This window comes from Suncus etruscus, chromosome 15 (genome assembly GCF_024139225.1).
Source record: "Suncus etruscus isolate mSunEtr1 chromosome 15, mSunEtr1.pri.cur, whole genome shotgun sequence".
NCBI classification, from domain to species: domain Eukaryota; kingdom Metazoa; phylum Chordata; class Mammalia; order Eulipotyphla; family Soricidae; genus Suncus; species Suncus etruscus.
In genome coordinates this window covers 89028497-89053801 of record NC_064862.1, presented here as the reverse complement: position 1 = coordinate 89053801, position 25305 = coordinate 89028497, and the positions used below count along the sequence as shown (strand labels likewise).

General features: G+C 45.7%; 2 protein-coding genes and 1 pseudogene across 2 annotated transcripts; 2 read left to right on the top strand and 1 right to left on the bottom strand.

Annotated features, from left to right (window-relative positions):
* Positions 1–1384: 1384 nt before the first annotated feature.
* LOC126029661 (heat shock cognate 71 kDa protein-like) lies at positions 1385–6552 on the bottom strand (annotated as a pseudogene).
* A 3055-nt stretch (positions 6553–9607) lies between these two features.
* Positions 9608–10612, top strand: LOC126030148 (olfactory receptor 7A17-like). Its single transcript, XM_049788332.1, has one exon. It carries the CDS (start codon positions 9608–9610, stop codon positions 10610–10612), a length of 1005 nt encoding a protein of 334 aa, XP_049644289.1.
* A 6222-nt stretch (positions 10613–16834) lies between these two features.
* LOC126030147 (olfactory receptor 7A10-like) lies at positions 16835–17803 on the top strand. Its single transcript, XM_049788331.1, has one exon. The coding sequence runs from the start codon at positions 16835–16837 to the stop codon at positions 17801–17803; it is 969 nt and encodes a 322-aa protein (XP_049644288.1).
* The last annotated feature ends 7502 nt before the right edge of the window (positions 17804–25305 follow it).

Here is a 25305-nt window from a genome sequence, read left to right as displayed (position 1 = left end):
GTGTTGTTGGATTCTGCACACAACTTCATCTTGTGAGAGTGATAGCACAGCGGTAGGGCATTTGCCTTCCACTCTGTCTACAGGGACAGACCTGGGTTCAATTCCCGGCATCCCATTTGGTCCCCGAGCCTGCTAGAATTGACTTCTGAGCATAGAGCCAGGAGTAACCCTTGAGCGTCGCCAGGTATGGCCCAAAAAGCAAACAACATCCCCCAACCGAACTTGCTATTATTATTAGTTTGGTTTTTGAGTCACATCTGGCAGTATTCAGAGATTACTCCTGGCTCTGCACTTAGGAGAATCACTCCTGGTGGGCTTGGCATACCCTATGGAATGCTGGAGATAGAACCCTACTATACTATTGCTTTGGCCTCAAGCTCTCTCTTTTATTTATTTATTTATTTATTTATTTATTTATTTATTTATTTATTTATTTATTTATTTATCTATCTATTTATTTTTTTGTTTTGGGGCCACACTCGGCAGTGCTCAAAGATTACTCCTAGCACTGTGCTGAGAAATCATGCCTGGTATGCCGGGGATTGAATATGGGTCAGTCGTGTGCAAGGCAAATGCCCTCCCACTATGCTATACTCTGAGCTCAAGCTCTGATTTTTTTTTGGGGTCACACCCAGCAGCACTCAGGGGTTACTCTTGGCTCTATGCTCAGAAATCGCCCCTTGGGGGGGCCCGAGATATAGCACAGCGGTAAGGCATTTGCCTTAGACACAGAAGGATGGTGGTTCGAATCCCGGCATCCCATATGGTCCCCCGAGCCTGCCAGGAGCGATTTTTGAGCATAGAGCCAGGAGTAATCCCTGAGCAAGCTGGGTATGACCCAAAAAAATAAAGCAAAAAAAGAAATTGCTCCTTGGGGCCATGCTATATCAGCATGGAGGTAAGGCATTTGCCTTGCATGCAGAAGGACAGTGGTTCAAATCCCGGCATCCCATATGGTCCACTGAGCCTGCCAGGAGCAATTTCTGAGCACAGAGCCAGGAATAACGTCTGAGCTGGGTGGACCTAAAAACCAAAAAAAAAAAAAAAAAAAGAGAGAGAGAAACAAAGTGCAGTGCTTATTTGCTTTTCCTGTACATGTGATGTCTTATTTTTTTTTTCCTTTTGGTTTTTGGGCCACACCCAGTGGCCTAGCTCTGCACTCAAATTTGCCAGAGCTAGAACCCGGGTTTGGCCCAGTTTGACTGCTTGCAAGGCAAAGGCCCTACTGCTGTTGTTATTGCTCTGGTCCAACACGTTTCATATTCAAATATCAAGAATGACCAGTTATGACAATAACTTAATAGCCATGGAATTGCTACCAATTTGGGTCCTTCAGTGTTTTGTGTGGAACAATGCTATATTATATGTGTATGCTTAGGCAGGCTTAATCAACCTCTTCAATGGTTGGCCATGAGGAGGCTGCTCCAGATGGGAATCCTCCAGAAATCCCCCGGCATTTCTCCGGGCATGCCCCCAGTACTCTGGTACAGATTGGTGATGATGGGGTTGCAGATGTTCTCCAGCTCTTTCTGTTGCTGTTCAAATTCTTCCTTCTTAGCAGTCTAGTTCTTATCAAACCAGTTGATGATCTCGTTATACTTGTCCAGAATCTTCTGTTGGTCTTCATCATTAATCTTGCTTGTAGTTTCTCTTTCATTAAAAAAAAAATATCTTTGGGGCCGGAGAGATAGCATGGAGGTAAGACATTTGCCTTTCATACAGAAGGACGGTGGTTTGAATCCCGGCATCCCATATGGTCCCCCGTGCCAGCCAGGGGCGATTTCTGAGCATAGAGCCAGGAGTAGCCCCTGAGCGCTGCTGCGTGTGACCCAAAAAAAGACATATATATATATATATATATATATATATGTCTTTATTTAAGCACCATGATTACAAAATAATTACACATGATTACAAATTTATAGTTGGGTTTCAGTCATAAAAAAGAACACCCCCATCACCAGTGTAACCTTTCCACCACTAGTACCCCCCATCCCCCTCCTCCTGCACCCCTTGACTGTATTCAAGACAGACATTCTATTTCTCTCACTCACTACCATTGTCATGAAAGTTGTCCGTGTAGTTATTTCTCTAACTGCACTCACCACTCTTTGTGGTGAGCTTCATATCATGAGCCGGTCCTTCCAGTCCTCATCTCTATTGTTTCTGGGCATTATTTCAATAATGTCTTTTATTTTTCTTTGTTTGTTTTTTTTGGTTTTGGTTTTTGGGTCACACCCGGCGGTGCTCAGGGGTTACTCCTGGCTGTCTGCTCAGAAATAGCTCCTGGCAGGCACGGGGGACCATATGGGACACCGGGATTCGAACCAACCACCTTTGGTCCTGGATTGGCTGCTTGCAAGGCAAACACCGCTGTGCTATCTCTCCGGGCCCGTCTTTTATTTTTCTTAAATCTCACAGATGAGTGAGACTATTCTGTGTCTATCTCTTTCCCTCTGACTTACTTCACTGAACATAATAGTTTCCATATCCATCTACATATATAAAATTTAATGACTTTATTTTTCCTGATGGCTGTCTAGTATTCCATTGTGTATATGTACCACAGTTTCTTTTGCCACTCATCTGTTGTCAGGCATCTGGGTTGTTTCCAGAGTCTGGCTATTGTAAATAGTGCTGCAATGAATATAGGCATGCAGAGGCATTTTTGTATTGGGTTTTTGTGTTCCTAGGGTATATCCTCAGAAGTGGTATAGCTGGATCATATGGGAACTCAATTTCCAGTTGTTTTTTTTTTTTTTAGGAACCTCCATATTGTTTTCCATAAAAGTTGAACAAGACGGCATTCCCACCAGCAGTGAATGAGATTTCCTTTCTCTCCATTTCCTGCCGGCACTGATAGTTTTTGTTGTTTGTGATGTGTACCAGTCTTTGTGGTACCTCATTATTGTTTTGATTTGTGCCTGATAGTTTCTTTTCTTCTTTTTTGGGTGGGTGCACACCCGGTGATGCTAAGGGGTTACTCCTGGCTATGTGCTCAGGAACCACTCCTGGCTTGGGGGACCATATGGGATGCCAGAGGATTGAACCGTGGTCCATCGTAGGTTAGCGTATACAAAGCAGACACCCTATTGCTGAGCCACCACTCCAGCCCCAGCCTGGTAGTTTCTTATTTTCAACAGTTGTCTTCATATGGAAAGCAGAGAATTTGAGGGAATGTTTGGAAGACATCTTTTCTCGTTGCTTCCTATCCCGTACTCTTGTTCACAGCAGATACATTGTGGATGCCATTGGCATCAATATCAAAAGGGACCTTGATCTCGGGGTGCAGGAGGTATGCCTGTGACTTCAAACTTGCCAAGCAGATTGTTATCCTTGGTCAGAGCACACTTGACTTCATAAACTTGCATAAGCACACCAGACTGGTCATCAGAATAGGTCATGAAGGTCTGTGTCTGCTTGGTAGAAATGGTTGTATTGCCTTTGATGAGGACAGTCATGACACCAGCAGCAGCTTCAACACCCAGGGAGAGGGGAGTCACATCTCAAAGCATTGGATCTGGGACATTTTCAGGATGGCTGCCTGGACAACTGCACCATATGCTACAGCCTCGAAAGGATTGATGCTTTTATTCACTGAAGAAGTTCTGCAGCAGGTTCTGAATCTTGGGAATATGGGTAGAGCCAATGTCATGGATTTGGGACTTGTCCAGCTTGGCAGCCCTTTGGGTCAGATGTGCCTACTGGATCCGGGGTGCCCCGGAACAGATCAGCATTCAATTCTTCAAACTGCACACGGATGATAGAGATATAGAAGTTGATTCCCTTATAGAGTGAGTCAGTCTCAATACTGGTCTGGTTGGTTGAAGACAGGTTGAAGACAGACTGTTTAGCTCTCTCACAAACAGTGCAAAGATGGTGCACAGTCCACTTGTTCTCACTGATGTCCCTTTTTTTTTTTTAATGTTTGGACCACATCTAGTGGCACTCAAGGGTTACTCCTAGGTCTAAGCTCAGAAATCACTCCTGGTAGGCTGGGGGGACCATGTGAGATACTGAGGACTGAACCCAGGTTCCTCTCTTGTTAGCTGTGTGCAAGGCAAAGGCCCTGCCACTGTGCTATCACTCTGGTCCAAGATGATAGTTGTAAACAATATTGGAATTTCACATTACTAGGGTTGGTAAATGCCAGGCACTCCTAGGCATATATATGTAATATATATGTACTATATATATTGATTTAGGGTCATACCAGGATATGTTCAGGGGTTACTCCTAGATCTACACTCAGGAATCACTCTTAATCACTCTTAGTAGGCTCAGAAGACCATATGGAATGCTGGGAATCAAACCAGGTCAACCTTGTATGCTCTACTGCTATGCTAGGTTTTTATTTATTTGTTTGTTTTCCGGCCACTCCCAGTGACATTTGGGGGTACTTCTGGCTATGTGCTCAGAAATCACTCCTGGCTTTGGGGATCATATGGGACGCCGGGGAATTGAACCATGATCCGTCCTAGGCTAGTGTGAGCAAGGCATATGCCTTATAGCTTGTGCCACCACTCTGGCCCCATCTGCTTTTATTTTTTATTATTTATTTATTTATTTATTTATTTATTTATTTATTTATTTTTGGTTTTGGGGCCACACCTGGTGGTGCTCAGGGGTTACTTCTGGCTCTTCACTCAGAAATTGCTCCTGGCAGGCTCAGGGGACCATACGGGATACTGAGAACTGAACCCTGGTCTGTCCCAGGTCAGCTGCATGAAAAGCAATGCCCTGCCACTATGCTATGGCTCTGGTCTCATGTCCTTCTTAGGCATTCACTTGAACTTAGCAATAAAGTGGTTGGCCATTTGGTTGTCCAAATCTTCTCCTCCTAAGTTGGTATCTCCAACGGTTGAGTTGACCTCAAAGATACCACCTTTGATAGCTAGTATTGATATACCCAAAGGGCCTCCTCTCAAGCCAAAGATCAGCATGTTCCTTCTGCTCCAGCCTTCTTGTGCAAGCCATATGCAATGGTAGCAGCATTTGGCTCGTTGATGATCAGAAGTACATTGAGACCAATAATGGTTGTGGCATCTTTGGTAGCCTGATGTTGCAAGTCATTAAAATAAGAAGGTACTAAAAACCAAAACCAAAACCAAAACACAAATGTGGGCTGGAGCAATAACACAGTGATAGGGGGTTTGTCTTGCATGCAGCCGACCTAGGATGAACCTGGGTTCGATCCCGGAATCCCATATGATCCCCTGAGCCTGCCAGGAGCAATTTCTGAATTCAGAGCCAGGAGGAACTCCTGAGCACCGAAGGTGTGGCCTCAAAAGAAAACCAACAACCCCCCCCCCAAAACAAAACAAGCAGATATTGTAATGACAGCATTGGTAATAGTCTAAAATAAAAAAACAGGGGCCGAAGAGATAGCACAGCATAGGATATTTGCCTTGCACACAGCCGACCCAGGACAGATGATGGTTCTATTCCCGGCATCCCATATGGTCCCCGAGCCTGCCAGGAGCACTTTTTGAGTGCAGAACCAGGAGTAACCTCTGAGTGCCACCAGGTCTGACATACCCTCAAACCCCCCCAAACCAATTATTTTATAAAGATAGCACAGCGGTAGGGCGTTTGCCTCGCAAGTAGCCGACCCAAGCACTGACGAACTGTGGTTTGATTCCCAGTATCCCATATGGTCCCCTGAGCCTGCCAGGAGCGACTTCTGAGTGCAGAGCCAGGAGTAATCCCTGAGCACTGCTGGGTGTGACCTCCCACAAAACAAAAACAAAAACAAAAACATGTTATCAGCAATAGAACTCCACATGGAAGTGGACAGTAACTCACCTAGTATGTTGCATTTATCACATTAAGAAAGGTCTGTGCGGACCCGGAAAGATAGCACAGCGGTGTTTGCCTTGCAAGCAGCTGATCCAGGACCAAAGGTGGTTGGTTCGTTCGAATCCCGGTGTCCCATATGGTCCCCCATGCCTGCCAGGAGCTATTTCTGAGCAGACAGCCAGGAGTAACCCCTGAGCACCGCCGGGTGTGGCCCAAAAACTAAAACAAAAACAAAAACAAAAAAAAAGAAAGGTCTGTGCTATTTGCACTTAACCCAAAGCTTACTTGCACCTCCCCAGTTCCTCTGTAGAACTGCTCAAGTCACTTACCTTCCCAAGGAAGCTTCTGTAATTTCTTTCATCTTTGTCAGAACCATGGAGAACACCTCCTCTAGATAGATACTCCTGGTCTCTTACTCCCTTGCATTCTACTCGAACCTTGGGCCGGCCTTTGTCATTCACCATCATGAAGGGCCAGTGCTTCTTATCAGACCAGACAACAGCAGCATCAAACTTACGTCCAATTAGATGCTTGACATTAAAAACTGTATTGGTGGGATTCATCTTCATTGCCACTTAGTTCTTTGCTGCATCGCCAATCAATCGCTCAGTATGGGTGCAGGCAACGTAGCTGGGGGTAGCTCTATTTTCCTCATCATTAGCAATGCTTTTCACTTTCCCTTGCTGGAAGACACCCACACACAAGTAGGTGGTGCCAAGATTGATGCCAACTGCAAGTAGGTCCCTTAGACATGGTTGTGGGCATGTGGGCCTGTCTGTGCTGGCGACAGAAACGATTTCGCAGAGTGGCTGCCATGCTCAATGATACCCTGAACTGATGTTTTGAAAGACCCATGATATCTACTCCAAACCGAGCCCCCAATCTTAGATTCGGGTGAGCATGAACACATTGATTGATAGAACATGGAAGAGGCAGATTATTTCAGGAGATGGAATAAAAGAGTCAGAAAAACATAGCACAGTGGGTTGGATGTTTGCCTTGCAGGTGGTCAACCCAGGTTCAATCTTCAGCATTTATATGGTTCCCCCAAACCTTCCAGGAATGATTTCTGAGTGCAGAGTTAGAAGTAGCCTTTGAGTGCCACCGGGTATGCTCCCCCAAAAGATTGTCAGAGTGAAAGATAGCATGAAGGATTCAATTCCTGGTATCCCATACTGTCTTCTAAGTAATTTCTGATGCAAGTCAGTAGTAACTCCCAAGTGCCCCTGAGTATGACCCAAAAACCAAAAAAAAAAAAAAAAAAAAGGGGATAATACAGAGTGATAATACAGCAAGGAATGCATTTACCTTGCATATGGCAGACATGGTTTCAATCGCTGGCATATCATAAGATCCCCTAGGCATCCCTAGGAGGGATCCCTGAGGGCAGTGCCAGGAGTCAGTTTTGAGCATGGCTGAGTGTGGTCCCCAAAACAAAACAAAAAACAAAGCAAAACCCAAAAACAGTCTCTAATTTGGCCTTTGGGGAGTAAAGATTCTGTGAGCCAAGTTTCCTTTGTGTCAGACTCTGGGCCCCACAGGAAATGAAGCACTCAGAGGGATGCATTTTGGTGAAAAGCCATTTCTAATGAGCCAACATGGGGAGCTCTAAATATCGCTTTTGCTGCTGAAGGACCCCTGGAACCTACCACCTTGAACTGGACAGTGGTTGGTCGTATGGTTTGCCCTGGGGGCTGATACTCCTTTCTTTCCTGCCATCTATCTCAGTGACAGATTCTAGTCTCTATTGTCAACTGACAATACTTGGATTTCAACCGAGGACACCTTTTGCTCAACCATCTGCTTGGGTGAGTCACATTAGAGTGTGTGTGTGTGTGTGTGTGTGTGTGTGAGAGAGAGAGAGAGAGAGAGAGAGAGAGAGAGAGAGAGAGAGAGAGAGAGAGAGAGAGAGAGAGAGAGAGAGAGAGAAGGAGAGCAAGAGAGGAGACAGAGAAAGAGAGAAAGAAAGGTGGGAAGAAAAGTCATTTTTTTGCCACACCCAGTTGTGCACAGAGGTTAACTCCTGGCTCTGCACTCAGAAATCACTTCTGGTCCATCAGGAAAAATGAAGTCATAAAATTTTCCTATACATGGATAGACATGGAAATTATTGTGCTGAGTGAAATAAGTCAGAGGGAGAAAGATAGACTCAGAATAGACTCATTCATCTGTGGGATTTAAGAAAAATAAAAGACATTATTGTAATAATAACCAGAGTCAGTAGAGATAAGGCTGGAAGGACTGGCCCACGATCTGAAGCTTACTACGAATGGTGAGTGCAGTTAGAGAAATAACTACAGTGACAATTATCATGACAATGGTAGTGAGTGAGAGAAATAGAATGCCTGTCTTAAATACAGTCAGGGGGTGTGGGAGGAGGAAGATGGAGGCATTGGCAGTGGGAAGATTGCACTGATGAAGGGGGTTTTATGACTGAATCCCAACTACAAACATGTTTGTAATCATGGTGCTTAAATAAAAATATATGTATATATATATAAAAAGAAATAATTCCTGGCAGTGCTCTGGGGACCCAATGGGATGTCAGGAATTGAAGTTGGGTCAGCTGCATGCAAGGCAAGCACTCTTCCTACAGTACTATCACCCCAACATGCAGAGAGAGATAAGTTGAAAGAGGAAAAAGTGCAGAACTTTATTTAAGGTTATCAGAGACCTGGAAACCAAGATGTTGCCAAGTTCTCCTGTAACGATGAGTAACTTGCACCAGAGTGATTGAATGCATGAAAAAGATAATTGAGCCCCCCCCCACAACAAAGCAGTCCTAGGATCTTTGGGTAGAATTTACTGTGGGGAATGGAAGCCCATGGAGGAGGCAGAGAGAAGGAAAGTGCGATGTAAAATGGAGCCATCAATGAAATAGAATCAAGAGACTCAAACTACAACAAGCTAAACACAAAATGAACCTGTTACACTGGTAGTCCTAGGGACTATGGGTGGAGATATAGGAAGCATGCTGGGAACTCTGGTGGAGGAGGTCAACAATGGTGGTGGGAATGACCCAAATTCACTGCCACTATATGCCTGAACTGTGATAGACTTGTAATGCACAATGGTCTCGATAACATATTTAAAAAAATACTGAGCCAAAGTGGAAAGAATCTTAGAAGTTGGTGCTCAAGGTGGGGGGGGAGCTGGAATAATAGGACAGGGGGGAGGGCATTTGCCTTGCCTGTGGCCAACTTGAATTCAATACCAGGCACCTTATATGGTGCCCTGAGTTATTCCTGCCAGGAGTAAGTCTTGGGATGGTGTGGCCTAAAAATCAAAGAAAAAGTAAAAAAAAATTGCACCTGGCCCAGAAAGATAGCACAGTGGTAAGGCTTTTTACTTGCATGCAGCCAACACGGGAAGAACCCAGGTTCGATCCCCACCATCCCATATGGTCCCCCAAGCCTGTCAGGAGCGATTTCTGAGTGCAGAGCCCAGAATAACCCTATAGCACCTCCAGGTGTGGCTCCCCCAAAAATACAAAACCAAAACAAAACCACATTCAATGGCGGAGGGAAGAGTGATAGCACAGCTGGTGGAACATTTGCCTTGCATACGATTGGTTCAGCCTCTATCTTAGATAGTTCCTCTGATCCTGGCCAGGAGTAATCCCTGAGCACAGAGCTAAGAATAAGCCAGGTGTAGTCCATAAATGAATAAACAAGCAAAAAAAAAAAAAAAATCGCATCCAACTCCAAACTCCAAAATGTAAACAATAACAAGCCCAGAGGTTTGCAATACCCATCTCTTCCAGATTAATTCCATCCATATTTCATTCCTAGTCAACAGCTACTACCACATGGGACCTGGAAATTATTCCCACATCACAGAATTTCTCCTCCAGGGCTTGTCAAGGGAAGAAGGCACACAGCCCCTCATTTTGGGCTTTTTCCTGACCATGTATCTAATCACAGTGCTGGGGAACCTACTCATTATCCTGGCCACCAGCTCTGACCCCCATCTCCACACGCCCATGTACTTCTTCCTCGCCAACCTGTCCTTGGTGGACATCTGCTTTGTCTCCACCACCGTCCCCAAGATGCTGGTGAACACCTGGACGCAGAGTCACACCATCAGCTTCGAAGGCTGCATTGCTCAGATGTTCTTTGCTATCCTCTTGGGTGTGTTGGATGATTTTCTCTTGACCGTCATGGCTTATGACCGTTATGTGGCCATCTGTCACCCCCTGCACTACACGGTCATCATGAACCCCCGGCTCTGTGGATGGCTGGTTCTGGGGGGCTGGCTCATCAGTGCTGTGTATTCTTGGCTGCAAAGTTTAATGGTGTTGAATTTGTCCTTCTGTACCGAGCTAGAAATTCCCCACTTCTTCTGCGAACTACAGCAGATGGTCCGCCTGGCGTGTTCTGATACTTTCCTTCCTGACATAGTGATGTATTTTGCAACTGCCATCTTGGCCGGCGGTCCCCTGGCTGGCATCTCTTACTCTTATTCACGGATCATTTCTTCCATTTGCCGAATCTCCTCTGCTCAGGGCAAATATAAGGCGTTTTCTACCTGCGCCTCTCACCTCTGTGTGGTCGCCTTATTCTATTGCACCGTCCTCGGGGTCTACCTGAGTTCCAACACTACCCACAGCTCGTCCTCAATGGCAGTTGCCTCAGTGATGTACACAGTGGTCACCCCCATGCTAAACCCCTTCATCTACAGCCTCAGGAACAGAGACATCAAGGGGGCCCTGAAAAGATGTGTTGGGTGGACAGCCATCCAAGAAGCATCAGTCTTGGGGGTGAAGACTTGCCCGTTATTGAAAACTTTAAAATCTCAGCCCAGGAAATTGTGAGATTTTTTTTTTTTGGCGGTGAGTGGGGTGGGGGAGGCTCTATCCCCTTGGCTTTTGAATTTCAATTTATTAGTATATATTTATTTTCAATGAATTGTACCTATTTGAAGGCTACTATTTGCTCAATTAAAGGTGTTATTGGACACAATTTTAAACTGCATTGGCACATAATTTTAAGTTATTTTATTTTTCACATGATTTAAATTTTTTATATTTTTGTTTCTTTCCCTCAGTCTTTTTAAAAATTTTATTTATTACTTATTTAATAAATAATTATTTATAAATAATAAATATATCAATTATTTAATTAAAGGGTTATGAACTCTCCTTGTATCTTACCTGCTATACTATCCCTCCAGTCTTGAGTAATCTTAATTTATTAAAACAAAATAACTCCAAAATTGACATTTTTGGGGGCTGTATCTGGTGATGCTCAGTGGTTACTCATATCTCTTCACATAAATAAATGCTCGAGGGCCAGAGCAATAGCACAACAGGAGGGCATTTGCTTTGCATGCAGCCAACCTGGCTTCAATTCCCAGCATCCCATATGGTCCCCTGAGGCTGCCGGGAGTAATTTTTGAATGCAAAGTCAGGAGTAACCCCTGAGCACCACCAAAGGTGACCCCAAAACCAAAAGGAAATTCTATGCAGCTGTTAGGAAAAACAAAGTCATGAAATTTGCTCATATATGGATGAATATGGTATTTTTGTTTTGTTTTGTTTTTGGGCCACACCTGGCAGAACTCAGGGATTACTCTTGGCTCTGCACTCACAAATCACTCCTGGCAGGCTCAGAGGACCACGTGGGATGCAAGGAATTGAAACCAGGCCTGTCCTGGGTTTGCCAAATGCAAGGCAAACACCTTGCTGCTGTGTATCACTTGGGCCCCAATATGGTAAGTATTATGCTGAGCAAAATGAGTCAAAGGGAGAGGGATAAACACAAAATGATCACCACTGTGCTAACTCTCCGGCCCCTATTTTTTTGTTTGTTTTTGGGCCACACCAGGTGATGCTCAGGGGTTACTCCTGGCTATGCGCTCAGAAGTCGCTCCTGGCTTGGGGGACCATCTGGGGCACCAGGGGATCGAACCCTGGTCCGTCCTAGGCTAGCGCTGGCAAGGCAGACACCTTACCTCTAGGGCCACCACGTTGGCCCCTCTAGCCCCTATTTTATTTTATTTTATTTTTTGGTTTTTGGGCCACAACCAGCAGTGTTCAGGGATTACTCAGAAACTGCTTCTGGCAGGCTCAGGGGACCATATAGGATGCTGAGGATTGAATCCAGGTCCATCCTGGGTAGGCCATGTGCAAGGCAAATGGCCTACTATTGTGCTATTACTCTGGCCCAGAAACTATATATACACTATATATATCTATATATTTTTTTTTGTTTTTGGGTCACACCCAGCAGTGCTCAGGGGTTACTCCTGGCTGTCTGCTCAGAAATAGCTCCTGGCAGGCACGGGGGACCATATGGGACACTGGGATTCGAACCAACCACCTTTGGTCCTGGATTGGCTGCTTGCAAGGCAAACGCCGCTGTGCTATCTCTCCGGGCTCCCCAGAAACATATTTTAAAGTGTTACAATCAAAGTCTCTCTGTAGGGAGAAGGTCTCTGAAGATTGTATTTTTACAACAGGACTAAGGACTAATTCTTGGTTTAGGAGGTGAACCTGAATTTCCTCCTGAGTTTTAAGATGTCATGAAAACACAGGTATTGGCCTGGGGGTAAGAGAGGTTTGATGACCAAGCACAATATTCTCCAGTCAGGAGTCAATTTTTTTTCAACTCTGCCAAGGGCTGTATGTGTCCCTTGCTACAAGTCCATGTTTTTGGCGATTCCAGAGACCCCAAACAAGAGCATTTTCTCCAATCCAGAATAGGAGTTGCAGTGATAGCACAGTGGGTAAGGCATTTGCCTTGCACGTGACCCACCCAGGTTTGATCCCCGGCATCCCTTAGGATCCCCTGAGTTTTCCAGGAGTGATTCCTGAGTGCAGAGCCAGGAGTAATGCCTGAGCATCATTGGGTGTGACCTAAAAACCAATCAAGCAAACAACCCCCCCCCAAAAAAAAAACCTGGAGAATAGTTTAGCCCTGGGTTGGGTTGAGATGCTGAGAGTTGGGGCAGGAGCGATGGCACAAACAGTAGGGCATTTGCCTTGCATGCGCTAACCTAGGACAGACCACAGTTTAATTCCCTGGCATCCCACATGGTCCCCCAAGCCAGGAGTGATTTCTGAGTGCATAGCCAGGAGTAACCTCTGAGCATCACCAGGTGTGGGCCAACCCCTCACCAAAGGAAAAAATAAGACGCTGAGAGTTGGGACCCCAAAGGAGGAATAATAATACAAGTTGCATTACTGTCCCTCCCCGCTGGCCTGACCTCTTGGGAACACCTAACTGGCAGGAGAACTTGTCCCCTCTCTCCAGACCAGTGCTCCCCTTGAGGACATCAGCTGCCTGAAGAGAAGAGGGGGTGACGGGGAGGAAAGTGAACTTAATGAGGAGAAGTGGGACACTCCAAGTCTCGCTTCGGAGCAGGTGTGAGTTGAGACTCAAAGGGGCTGAGTTGCTAACTCCCTTTAGGTTCCTGCATTGGGCAGGAGGGTCTTCCCTGCTCTGTCTTTGCTAGCGATGGAGCCCGGAGCTCCTGTGTCTGCTCAGAACAACCCACTTCTGCTCTGAGGGATTTGAACACACACAGAACGAAAATTGTGTCCTGGTAAGTGGGAATTCCTAGTGGATGTAGCGACAGAGTGCCAGGAATCATGAAATGCAAAAGTGATTTTTTTTTTTTTTTTTGGTTTTTGGGCCATACCCGGTGGTGCTCAGGGGTTCCTCCTGGCTGTCTGCTCAGAAATAGCTCCTGGCAGGCACTGGGGACCATATGGAACACCATATGGGATTCGAACCAACCACCTTTGGTCTTGGATCGGCTGCTTGCAAGGCAAACGCCGCTGTGCTATCTCTCCGGGCCCTTAAAAAAATCTTATTTATAAAAATGTAATTTGGCCCGGAGAGATAGCACAGCGGCGTTTGCCTTGCAAGCAGCCAATCTAGGACCAAAGGTGGTTGGTTCGAATCCCGGTGTCCCATATGGTCCCCCGTGCCTGCCAGGAGCTATTTCTGAGCAGACAGCCAGGAGTAACCCCTGAGCATCGCCAGGTGTGGCCCAAAAACAAAACAAAACAAAACAAAACAAAAATGTAATTTGGGAGAATGGAGGGGTGTCACAGCAGTAGGGCGTTTGTCTTGCATGCGGCTGACCTAGGACTGAACGCAGTTTTATCCCCTATGGTTCCTCAAAGCCAGGAGCGATTTTTGAGTTCATAGCCAGGAGTAACCCCTGAGCATTACCGGGTGTGGCCCCCCCCCAATTTTTTTTTGAGGGCCACATATGGTGATGCCCAGGGCTTACTCCTGGCCCTGCACTCAGGAATCACTCCTGGCAAGTGCTTGGGAGATGTTGGAGATTGAATCCAGGCTGAACTCATGAAAGCAAGCACCTTACCCACCATGCTATCACTCTGGCCCCTTATTTCCTTTTTGCTGAAATGTCAGTGGAAATGTCAACCTATTTTATGGGAGAGCTAAGAGATCCTCAGTGGTTATTACCTTGTTTGCTTCACTAATCCATTTATTTTTTTTTGGGGGGGGGTCACACCCAGCTGTGTTCTTGGCTGACTCCTGCACTCAGGAATCACTCTTGGTGGTATCTGGGGAATCTTATGGGATGCCAGTGAGATTGAACCCAAGTCGACTGTGTGTAAGGCAAGTGCTTCACCTGCCTTGCTGTACTATCTCTCTGGCCCCTTAATTTTCTTTATGCTGTAGTCAATAGAAATAAATTATTTTGGGCCTGGAGAGATAGCACAGCGGCATTTGCCTTGCAAGCAGCCGATCCAGGACCAAAGGTGGTTGGTTCGAATCCCGGTGTCCCATATGGTCCCCCGTGCCTGCCAGGAGCTATTTCTGAGCAGACAGCCAGGAGTGACCCCTGAGCACTGCCGGGTGTGGTCCAAAAACAAAAAAACAAAAAAACAAACAAAAATTATTTTTATTTTTGGTGGTGGAGGAACCAAATCATCTTATAGGAGAGTTTGACTGTTCCTTTACTTGTTTCACAAACCCACTTTAATTTTTTGGTTTGTATTTTGGGACCACACCTGGCTGATGTTCAGGGCTGACTCTAGGCTTTGCACTCAGGGATCATACCTGGCAGTGCTGAGGGCTGTGTATAAGACCAATATCCTACCTGCTGTCCTATTCTCTGGTCAGATCAGTGTCATATCTCATCCCAAGGAACCTCTTGTTTTGTTTTTTTGGGCCACACCCTGCGGCACTCGGGGGTTCTTCCTGGCTTTGCACTCAGAAATCACTCCTGGAAGGCTCGGGGATCATATGGGATGTGGGGGGATTAAACTGGGTCCATCCAGATCAGCAGCATGCAGGGCAAATGCCCTACAGCTGTTCCCCGCCCCCAGGGAATCTCTTCTCTTTGTCTGAGTTGTCATCTGCAAACAGCTAGCCTCCGTGATGGTAATGAGCCTTCCTGGCAATTATTTTATTTCCTTTGAGGCTGCTGGAATTTGTTGACCCATTCAGGTCTCTATTCTTCAGTGCTTCAGTTCTTTGCTCCAATAGCTTGGGTTTGTCATTGTTTTGATTCCCATAGCTGAATAGGATAATTGTCCTTTTCTCTTTTTTCCCTTGTTGCATTTCCAATTGCCAAGAATAGTTGTCTCTGTGGGAAATGCGGGAGGCTGTAAGTTTTGTGTAATTAATATCTTAGTCATGCCATAATTTCCAATTTTATTTCAACTCTAAACAAATGGTCAAAGGCAGGTTGTGCACGTACTCACTGAGGCAAATGAAAGCTCCGTGTCCCAAATTTATGAATTCATCCAGAATCGACCAAGCAGCTTCTTTTCTGAGATTTTTTTTTTGTTGTTGTTGTTTTTTCGGGCCACACCAGTTTGATGCTCAGGGGTTACTCCTGGCTAAGCACTCAGAAATTGCCCCTGGCTTGGGGGGACCATATGGGACGCCGGGGGATTGAACCAGGGTCCTGATCCTTGGCTAGCACTTGCAAGGCAGACACCTGACCTCTAGCGCCACCTCGCCGGCTCCCTGAGATATTTTTTTAAGTTGTTTGTTTTTGGGCCACACGGACAGTACTCAGGGCTGACTCTTGGCTCTGCGCTCAGGGATCACTGCTGGTAGGGACTCTGGGGATTCTATGGGATGCCAGAGATCAAACCCGGGCCAACCATGTGCAAGGCAAATTACCTTCCCCATTGTGCTCCAACCCCCACATTTAAAAAAATTTATGTACATACATATGTATATATGTGTTTGGTTTTTGGGTCACACCCAGTGATGCTCAGGGGTTACTTCTGGCTCTGTACTCAGAAATCGCTCCTGGCAGGCTTGGGGGAACATATGGGATTCCAGGGACTGAACCCAGGTCTGTTTTGGGTTGGCTGCATGCAAGACAAACACCCTTCTGCTGTGCTATCGCTCTAGGCCTCCAACCTCCTCATTTTTATGTTAAAAAATATTTTTAGGCATTGTGCTTTACAAACCTATTAACTCTGGGTTTAACATATAAAATATTGAAACATCATGCCAGACACTAGAGTTTTCTTCCCTCACACTGTCCTGGTGTGTCTCCCCCCCACCTCCTACTACCTCCTTTTCCATGGGAAGCTTTTCTTAGTTTTATTTTTAGACCCCATCTAGCGATGCTCAGGGTTGACTCCTGGCTCTGTGGTCAAGGATCACTCTTAGCAGGGCTTGGGGGGCCCTATGGGATGCCAGGGATTGAACCCGGGTTGGCCACATACCTGGCCAGCACTTTACTCACTACTGTCCTATTGTTCTGGGGTCCTTTCCCTATGTGCCCAATGGTTCTTTGCTTTGGTTTTATTTATTCATTCATTCATTTATTTGTTTGTTTGTTTTTGGGCCACACCCAGTGGCACTCAGTGGATACTTCTGGTTCCGCACTCAGAAATCACTCTTGGCAGGTTCAAGAGACTATATAGAATGCTGGGGATCGAACCCCTGGATCTCCACATGCAAGGAAAATGCCCTACCCTTGTGATATCACTGCAGATTTGCTTTTATGACTTCTCTGTGTTGGTAACATGGATTCTTCCATGGCGCTCATCCTCATTCTGTCTTTTCTCCCCACAGCCCTTTCCACCCCCATGGAACCAAGCAATACCTCGAGGAATTCGGAATTTCTCCTGCAGGGATTTTTAGTGGAGGCAAAACTCCAGCCTCTCATCTTTGGGGTGTTCCTGTCCATGTACCTCATCACAGTGCTGGGGAACCTGCTCATCGTCCTGGCCACCATCTCTGACCCCCACCTCCACACACCCATGTACTTCTTCCTCTCCAATCTGTCCTTGGTGGATGTTTGTTACACCTCCACCACCGTCCCCAAGGTGCTGGCCAACATCCAGACCCAGAGCCGTGCTATCACTTATGGCGGCTGCTTTGCCCAGATGTTCTTCGTCATCCTCTTTGCCGGTCTGGACAACTTCCTCCTGACCGTCATGGCTTATGACCGCTTTGTGGCCATCTGCCACCCCCTGCATTATATGGTCATCATGCATCCCCGGCTATGTGGGCTGCTGGTTCTGGGCTCTTGGGTGCTAAGTGCCCTGCATTCTTCACTCCAAATTCTCCTGGCCATGCAACTCACCTATCGTGCCAACATGGAAATCCCCCATTTCTTCTGTGAATTATACCAGGTGGTCCGGGGGGCATGTTCTGACACCTTCTGGAACGTGGTGGTGATGTACTTGGCGGCGGCCTTGCTTGGGGTGGGGCCCCTGGCTGGGATCCTTTATTCCTATTCCAAGATTGTCACCTCCATCCGGGGCATTGCATCTGCTCAGGGCAAGTATAAAGCCTTTTCCACCTGTGCCTCTCACCTGTCCGTGGTCTCCCTATTCTATAGTACCATCTTAGGGGTGTACCTGAGTGCCGCCGCCACGCACAACTCACAGTCGAGTTCAGCTGCCTCTGTGATGTATGCGGTGGTCACCCCCATGCTGAACCCCTTCATCTACAGCCTGAGGAACAAAGACATCAAGAGAGCTCTCAACAGTGTCTTTGCCGTGGCAGTTGGAAAACGCTCGATGACCTTGGCGCTGAAGGATTGTCCTTGATGGCACGGTTCAAATGGAGGGAGTCTGGGCGCAAGTGACAGGACAGTGTGGAGGGCGCTTGCCTTACACATGGCCAACCTGGGTTTGAACCTGGCATCTCATGGAGTCCCCTGAGCACCAGCAGGAGTGATTCCTGAGTGCAGAGCCAGGAGTAAGCGCTGAGCAACACTATTGTCACCCGTTAAACTGTCCAGGAAAAAAATAACAACCCGAAAAGTTGTTTTGAGGGGCCAGATGCTACAGAGGGTAATGCATTTGCCTGCATGTGACTGATCCAATTTTTTTTTTTGGGCCACACCCGTTTGATGCTCAGGGCTTACTCTTGGCCATGCGCTCAGAAATCGCCCCTGGCTTGGGGGGACCATATGGGACGCCAGGGGATCAAACCGCGGTCCATCCTACGCTAGCGCTTGTAAGGTAGACACCTTACCTCTAGCGCCACCTTCCCGGCCCCGACTGATCCAATTTTAATCTCTGGCATTCCATCTGGTCCCTTCCTAGTCCTCCAGAAATAATTCTTGTTTTCTTGTTTGTTTCTTTTGGGGCCACACTCAGTGGTGCTCAAGAGTTACATTTTTTTTAAGAGTTACTTCTGGCCCTACATTCAGAAATCACTCCTGGAGCTGGATTGATAGCACAGCAGTAGGGTGTTTGTTTACTGGACTGACTTGGGTTTGATCCCTGGCATCCCTTATGGTCCCTAAGCCTGTCAGGAACGATTTCTGAGCACAGAGCCAGGAGTATCCTTTGAGCACTCCTGGTGTGGGAAAGAAAGAAAGAAAAGGAAAAAAGAAAAAGAAAGGGAAAAGAAAGAAAGAAAGAAAGAAAGAAAGAAAGGAAGGAAGGAAGGAAGGAAGGAAGGAAGGAAGGAAGGAAGGAAGGAAGGAAGGAAGGAAGGAAGGAAGAAAGAAAGAAGGAAAGGGAAGGAAGAAAGAAGAATGAAGAAAGAAAGAGAAGAGAAGAGAAAGAAGGAAGGAAAGAGAGAAGAAAGAAGGAAAGAAGGAAAAAGAAGACAAAAGAAAGAAAAATGAAAGAAGAAAGAAAAGAAAGAAAGAAAGAAAGAAAGAAAGAAAGAAAGAAAGAAAGAAAGAAAGGAAGGAAGGAAGGAAGGAAGGAAGAAAGGAAGGAAGGAAGGGAGGGAGGGAGGAAGGAAGGAAGGAAGGAAGGAAGGAAGGAAGGAAGGAAGGAAGGAAGGAAGGAAGGAAGGAAGGAAGGAAGGAATGATTCCTGGCAGAATCAGGGTACCATATGGGATGCCAGATTCAAACCTGAGTTGATCAGGAATAAAGCCAAAGCCTTCCCTGCTGTTCTATGTCTTCGGCCCCCAGGAATGATTCTTAACTGCATAGCCAAAAAACCCTGAGCACTGCTGCTATGTTTGTCCCCCCCCAAAAAAAAAACCCAACAACCCCTCTAAAAAAGACACCTCTAAACGATTTTTTTTTTTTTTGTGGTTTTTGGGTCACACCCGGCAGTGCTCAGGGGTTATTCCTGGCTCCAGGCTCAGAAATTGCTCCTGGCAGGCACGGGGGACCATATGGGACGCCGGGATTCGAACCGATGACCTCCTGCATGAAAGGCAAACGCCTTACCTCCATGCTATCTCTCCGGCCCCACCTCTAAACGATTTTAATTCATTAAAAAATGCTATTTAAAGAATAGTTAGTAAAGGGTCTAACATCCTTGCTTTTTTTTTTTTTTTTTTTTTAGAAATTATATAAACACCATGGTTTACAAGGTTACTCTTTCTTTCCCTCCCCCCCCTCACCCATATTTGGATCACACCGGGGGCTCAGAGGTTACTCCTTGCTCTACACTCAGAAATCGTCCCTGGCAGGCTCAGGGAGCCATATACGATGCCAGGAATAGAACACAGGATGGCGCCGTGCAAGGCAAACCAAGGCAAATCTGGTCTGGACAAGGTTGTTATTTTTTTCCAAGAACATAATTTTTCTTTTATTTTTTTCTTCTTTGTGTTTGTTTTTGTTTTTGGGGGGGGGCACACCCGATGATGCTCAGGGGTTACTCCTGGCTAGGTGCTCAGAAATTGCTCGTGGCTGGGGGGACCATATGGGATGCCAGGGGATCAAACTGTGGTCCATCCTAGGTTAACGCATGCAAGGCAAACCCAACTGCTTGCACTACTGCTCTAGCCCCAAGAACATCATTTTTCTTTCTTTCTTTCTTTCTTTTTTTTGGTTTTTTGGGCCACACCCAGCGTTGCTCAGGGTTTACTCCTGGCTGTCTGCTCAGAAATAGCTCCTGACAGGCATGGGGGACCATATGGGACACCGGGATTCGAACCAACCACCTTTGGTCCTAGATCGGCTGCTTGCAAGGCAAACGCTGCTGTGCTATCTCTCCGGGCCCACATCATTTGTCTTCATTTTACCCACTCGAACATAATTTTTTTTTTTTATTTTCTATGATATGTCCATTGTTTATTATGTAACAAAAACTATATGCATATACATATGGTACCTTATTTAGTTTAGTTTTATCAACTAAGTCAATAAACAAAATTCATAACAAAGAAGACTCAATCAGCAACAAATAACTCTGTCAATGACTATAATAATCCCCTTGTGAGATATAGCAGTTTATATGAATTTTCTTTGACTTACGTGTTTTTGGAGAATCCCATTCGTTTTTTTGTTATATCTGTTAATTTTTCATAATTTTGGATAGTACTTTTATTTTTGTATTGCTGATATTTGGTGTTTTATGTAGCTTAGATACTGAATGTTTACCTGATTGTTCTAGAATATTTTCTCCCATTCAGTTGGTGTCTTAGTTTTTTTTTTTTTTTCTTTTTTTTTTTTTGGTTTTTGGGCCACACCTGTTTGATGCTCAGGGGTTACTCCTGGCTATGCGCTCAGAAATCGCCCCTGGCTTGGGGGGACCATATGGGATGCCGGATGGAACCGCGGTTCGTCCTACGCTAGCACTTGCAAGGTAGACACCTTACCTCTAGCGCCACCTTCCCGGCCCCTGTTTTTTTTTTTTTCAACTGAAGCCCAACTACAGACATGTTTATAATATGGTGCTTAAATAAAGACACTATTATAAGAAAAGAAATTAAAGTAAATTTTCAGTCCATTTTCCTTTTTTTTTTTTTTTTTTTTTTTGGTTTTTTGGGCCACACCCGTTTGATGCTCAGGGGTTACTCCTAGCTATGTGCTCAGAAATCGCCCCTGGCTTGGGGGGACCATATGGGACGCCGGGGGATCGAACCGTGGTCCTTCCTTGGCTAGCGCTTGCAAGGCAGACACCTTACCTCCAGCGCCACCTACCCGGCCCCTCCTTTTTTCTTGTCTTCTTTTTCTTCTTCCTCTTCTTCGTCTTCTTCCTCCTCTTCTACTTCTTCCTCTTCTTTTTTCTTTCTCCATTTCTTCATTTTTTCTTCCTCTTCTTCCTCTTTTTTGTCTTCTTTTCTTAATTCTTTTTTTTTTTTTTTGGTTTTTGGTTTTTGGGTCACACCCGGGGTACTCAGGGGTTACTCCTGGCTCTACGCTCAGAAATTGCTCCTGGCAGGCTCCGGGAACCATGTGGGATGCCGGGATTTGAACCACTGTCTTCTGCATGCAAGGCAAACGCCTTACCTCCATGCTATCTCGCAGGCCTCATTAATTCTTTTCTTAATACAATTTTTCCACAGTTACAAAGTTGTTCATAATTGCTTTTCAGTCATTCAATTCACTCGTGCACATTTCCTGCCACTAATGTTCCCAGTCTCTTTCCTGCCTGTCTCTCCCACCCCCTCCCCTGCCTGCCTCTGAGAGACATTCTCTCTCTGTCTTTCTGTCTCTCTGTCTCTCTCTCTCTCACTTGCTCTCTTCTCTCTCCCTTTTTGTTTTTTTTTAGCTTTTGGGTCACAACTGGCAGTGCTCAGGGGTTACTACTGGTTCTGTGCTCAGAAATCACTCCTGGAAGGCACCGGGGACCATATGGGATGGTGGGATTCGAACCACCACCCGTCCTGAATCAGCCGCGTGCAAGGCAAATGTCTTACCGCTCTCCTATCTCTCCATTCCTCTCCTTTTGTTTTTGCTTCTTTTGGGGCCACACCTGACTTCATTCAGAGTTTCCTCCTGACTCTGCTCTCAGAAATCACCCCTGGCAGGCTCGGGGGACCATATGGGATGCCTCGGTTTGAACTGGGGCCGTCCTGGATTGGCAGCGTGCAAGTCAAACACCATACCACTGTGCTATCTCTCCAGTCCCTCTTTCTCCTTTCTTTTCCTTTTAGGCAGGTCTAAAGCCTTTGTGTCATGCCTGTAGTTGCCCATAGTTGATCCCTGACACCGCATTTGGTCACTTGAACCCCCCTCCCAAGTGAGCTCTGATCATCAAGCCTGGAGGAGCCCTGAGCACCACATAGGTATGGTCCAAACACTCCCATATCTCTTTAGAGTGTCATAGTAAAACTAATTATGGAATTATGCTAATTATGGAAATACATGATTTTTTTTTTTTGGTTTCTTAGTCACACCTGGCTGGAGGTGAGATGGAAGTTCCAGGATGAGACGCTTGTATGCAAACTCACAGGCTCGTTCCCTGGCCCTGGGCTTTTTAACTTTTAAAATCTGGTTTTAGAATAAGAAAACCTCCAGGAGGAAATGGTATCCCTTGAGTTGTCCATAGGACCCTTTTCTTCCACATGTCCAAGATCATACACATTAGCCCTTACCACTGTGTCATGTTGCGTGAGCAGTAACATGGAACACATAGTTCTTTTTTTTTTTTTTTTTTAGTTTTTGAGTCACACCCGGTAGCACTCAGGGTTTACTCCTGGCTCTATGCTCAGAAACTGCTCCTGGCAGGCTCGGGGACCATATGGGGTGCTGGGATTTGAACCACTGTCCTCCTGCATGCAAAGCAAATGCTCTGCCTCCATGCTATCTCTCCGGCCCCAAGAACACACAATTCTTAATAAAAGTTTGTTCATGAAATAAATTTCTCTGGTCAATGAGCTTCTTGACCCCTGCTATTAGAGCATTGTGCTGACATTTCACTTTAAGAGGAAAAAAAAAGTAGATCATTTTGTTATTTATTTATTTATTTATTTATTTATTTATTTCTATGTTTGTTTTGGGGCCACACCCAATGGTGCTCAGGGGTTATTCCTGGCTCTGTGCTGAGAATTTAACTCCTGGTAGGCTCGGGGGACACTACGGGATGACAGGGATTAAACCCAGCTCAGCCATGTGCAAGGTCTTACCCACTGTGTTATTGCTCCGGTCCCAGAACATCTTATTTTTACTTTTTTGGGGTCACACTCAGTGGTGCTCAGGGATCATTCCTTGTGGAATTCAAGGTACCCCTATGTGGTATAGGAGAAGCGAACCCAGGATGGTCACCTTTAAGAAAATTGCCTACGATTTTCAAATTTATTTTGGCCTATTTCATTTTTGGGGGGCCATACTTCAGGGCTGACTCTTGGCAAATTTAGGGATCTATATGGGACGCTGGGGACCAAACCCAAGTCAACTGCTTGCAAGGCAAGAGCATTCCCCACTGGTTTATCACTCTGGTTCCATCTTTGCATATTTTATTTGTGCAAATAGAAAATACTTCCAGACATTTCATTTACCTTTCCAATATTTGTATGCAATGGTGTGGCTTTCATAAGTTGAAAATAAAAAATTAAAATTCATGGATATTAAAATTTTCTTCAGAGAAAAGCTATGATTTATTTGTTTGTTTGGGGATCATACTCAGTAATACTTTTTTTTGTTTGTTTTTTGGGTCACACCCGGCAGCATTAAGGGGTTCTTCCTGGCTCTATGCTCAGAAATCACTCCTGGCAAGCTCGGGGGACCATATGGGATGCCAGGATTTGAACCATCGGCCTTCTGCATGCAAGGCAAATGCCTTACCTTCATGCTATCGCTCCGGCCCCACTCAGTGCTACTTACGTCTTACTTCTGGTTACTTCTTGCTTACTTCTGGCTCTGTGCTCAGGAATCACTGCTGGCAGGGATTGGGGGATTCTAGGGGATGATGGGGATCATACCTGGATTGGCCACATGCATGGCAAGCATGCTGCCCACTCTACTCCAGACTGTGGAATTAATATTTGAACAACTCAATGAAAAAGACGTTAAAGTGTGTTGAACCCTTTCTCAATGGGTTCAATCCCATAAGGTCCCCCAAGCCTGCCAGGAGTGATTTCTGAGCTCAGAGCCAGATGTAACCCCTGAGCGTCACTGGTGTGCCCCTACTCCAAAAAGAAAATGTGTGTGATGGGCCCGGAGAGATAGCACAGCGGCGTTTGCCTTACAAGCAGACGATCCAGGACCAAAGGTGTTTGGTTCGAATCCCGGTGTCCCATATGCCCCCCCCCCCCCCCCCGTGCCTGCCAGGAGCTATTTCTGAGCAGACAGCCAGGAGTAACCCTGAACACCGCCGGGTGTGGCCCAAAAACAAAACAAAACAAAACAAAAAAGAAAATGTGTGTGCTGAATCAGGTGCAATTGTGTCCTAATAAGCAAGTGAGAAAGAAAAAAAATATCCTGGATCAGAGAAGATTCTAGAACACCAGAAACTCAGCCCCACTTGGTACTTATAGACATGGCTTCTAGTTGGGTGAAATATGTCATATGTGAATAGAGACTCTCTGCACAGAGTGGCTGAATGCACACAGAAGAGAATTTATAGCACTTCACCAGGAAGACTTTATTTTTTTCTTCACCCACAAGATAAAAATATGTGAAAATCTAGAGTAAAATTGTCATAGAATATTGAAAGACAGCAGGCACCACAAGAATATTTAACACTAAAAGATGAATTTTTTTTGTTTTTGTTTTTGGGCCACACCTGGTGGCACTCAGAGGTTTGTCCTGGCTCCGTGCTCAGAAGTTACTCCTGGCAGGCTCAGGACCATATGGGATGCCGAGGATCGAGCCTGGTTCAGCTATGTGCAAGGTAAGTGCCCTACCTGCTGTGCTAGCTCTCTGGTCCCTGGCTCCTATTATTTTCCTGCTGTCTCCAGACCCCGATGATGAAAATTTTATCCTGATCCTATTTGGCCTCTATGTATAGTTCATATTAGGATTTGTTTCCTGAGAACTTAAGGTAACTTGACAATTGCCTTCTTCTCACAAGTCACAAACGTAAGCACAAACACAAACACAGAGGTCAGAAGGAAGCCCAATGGGTTGAGAAAAATTTACATTTAGATCATAGGAGCTACATACCATCCAGCACTCATTGATGCCTTTGAGCTGGGATTATATGGAGTTTTATAAAGATAGAGACGACCTGGACATAGATTCCATCTATATGCATGCATCAATTTAAAGCAATTGACATTGAGGGCTTTTTTGATACAAAGAAGACAGAAGACATGAAGATTTGTGGAAAATTCATCATCACTGGGTGAGGACAGAAGAGGCCATAGTTACACACAACATTGTAGATGGGCCTTATACCTGGAGATTCAGTATCGTGGCTAGACCCAAAAAAGATTAGCAGTGCCCAGAAATCCCCAACACATTGTA

Bases quoted from the DNA above. Each gene is read 5' to 3' on its own strand.
- LOC126030148 (XM_049788332.1), top strand. From the start codon at position 9,608: ATGGGACCTGGAAATTATTCCCACATCACAGAATTTCTCCTCCAGGGC.
- LOC126030147 (XM_049788331.1), top strand. From the start codon at position 16,835: ATGGAACCAAGCAATACCTCGAGGAATTCGGAATTTCTCCTGCAGGGA.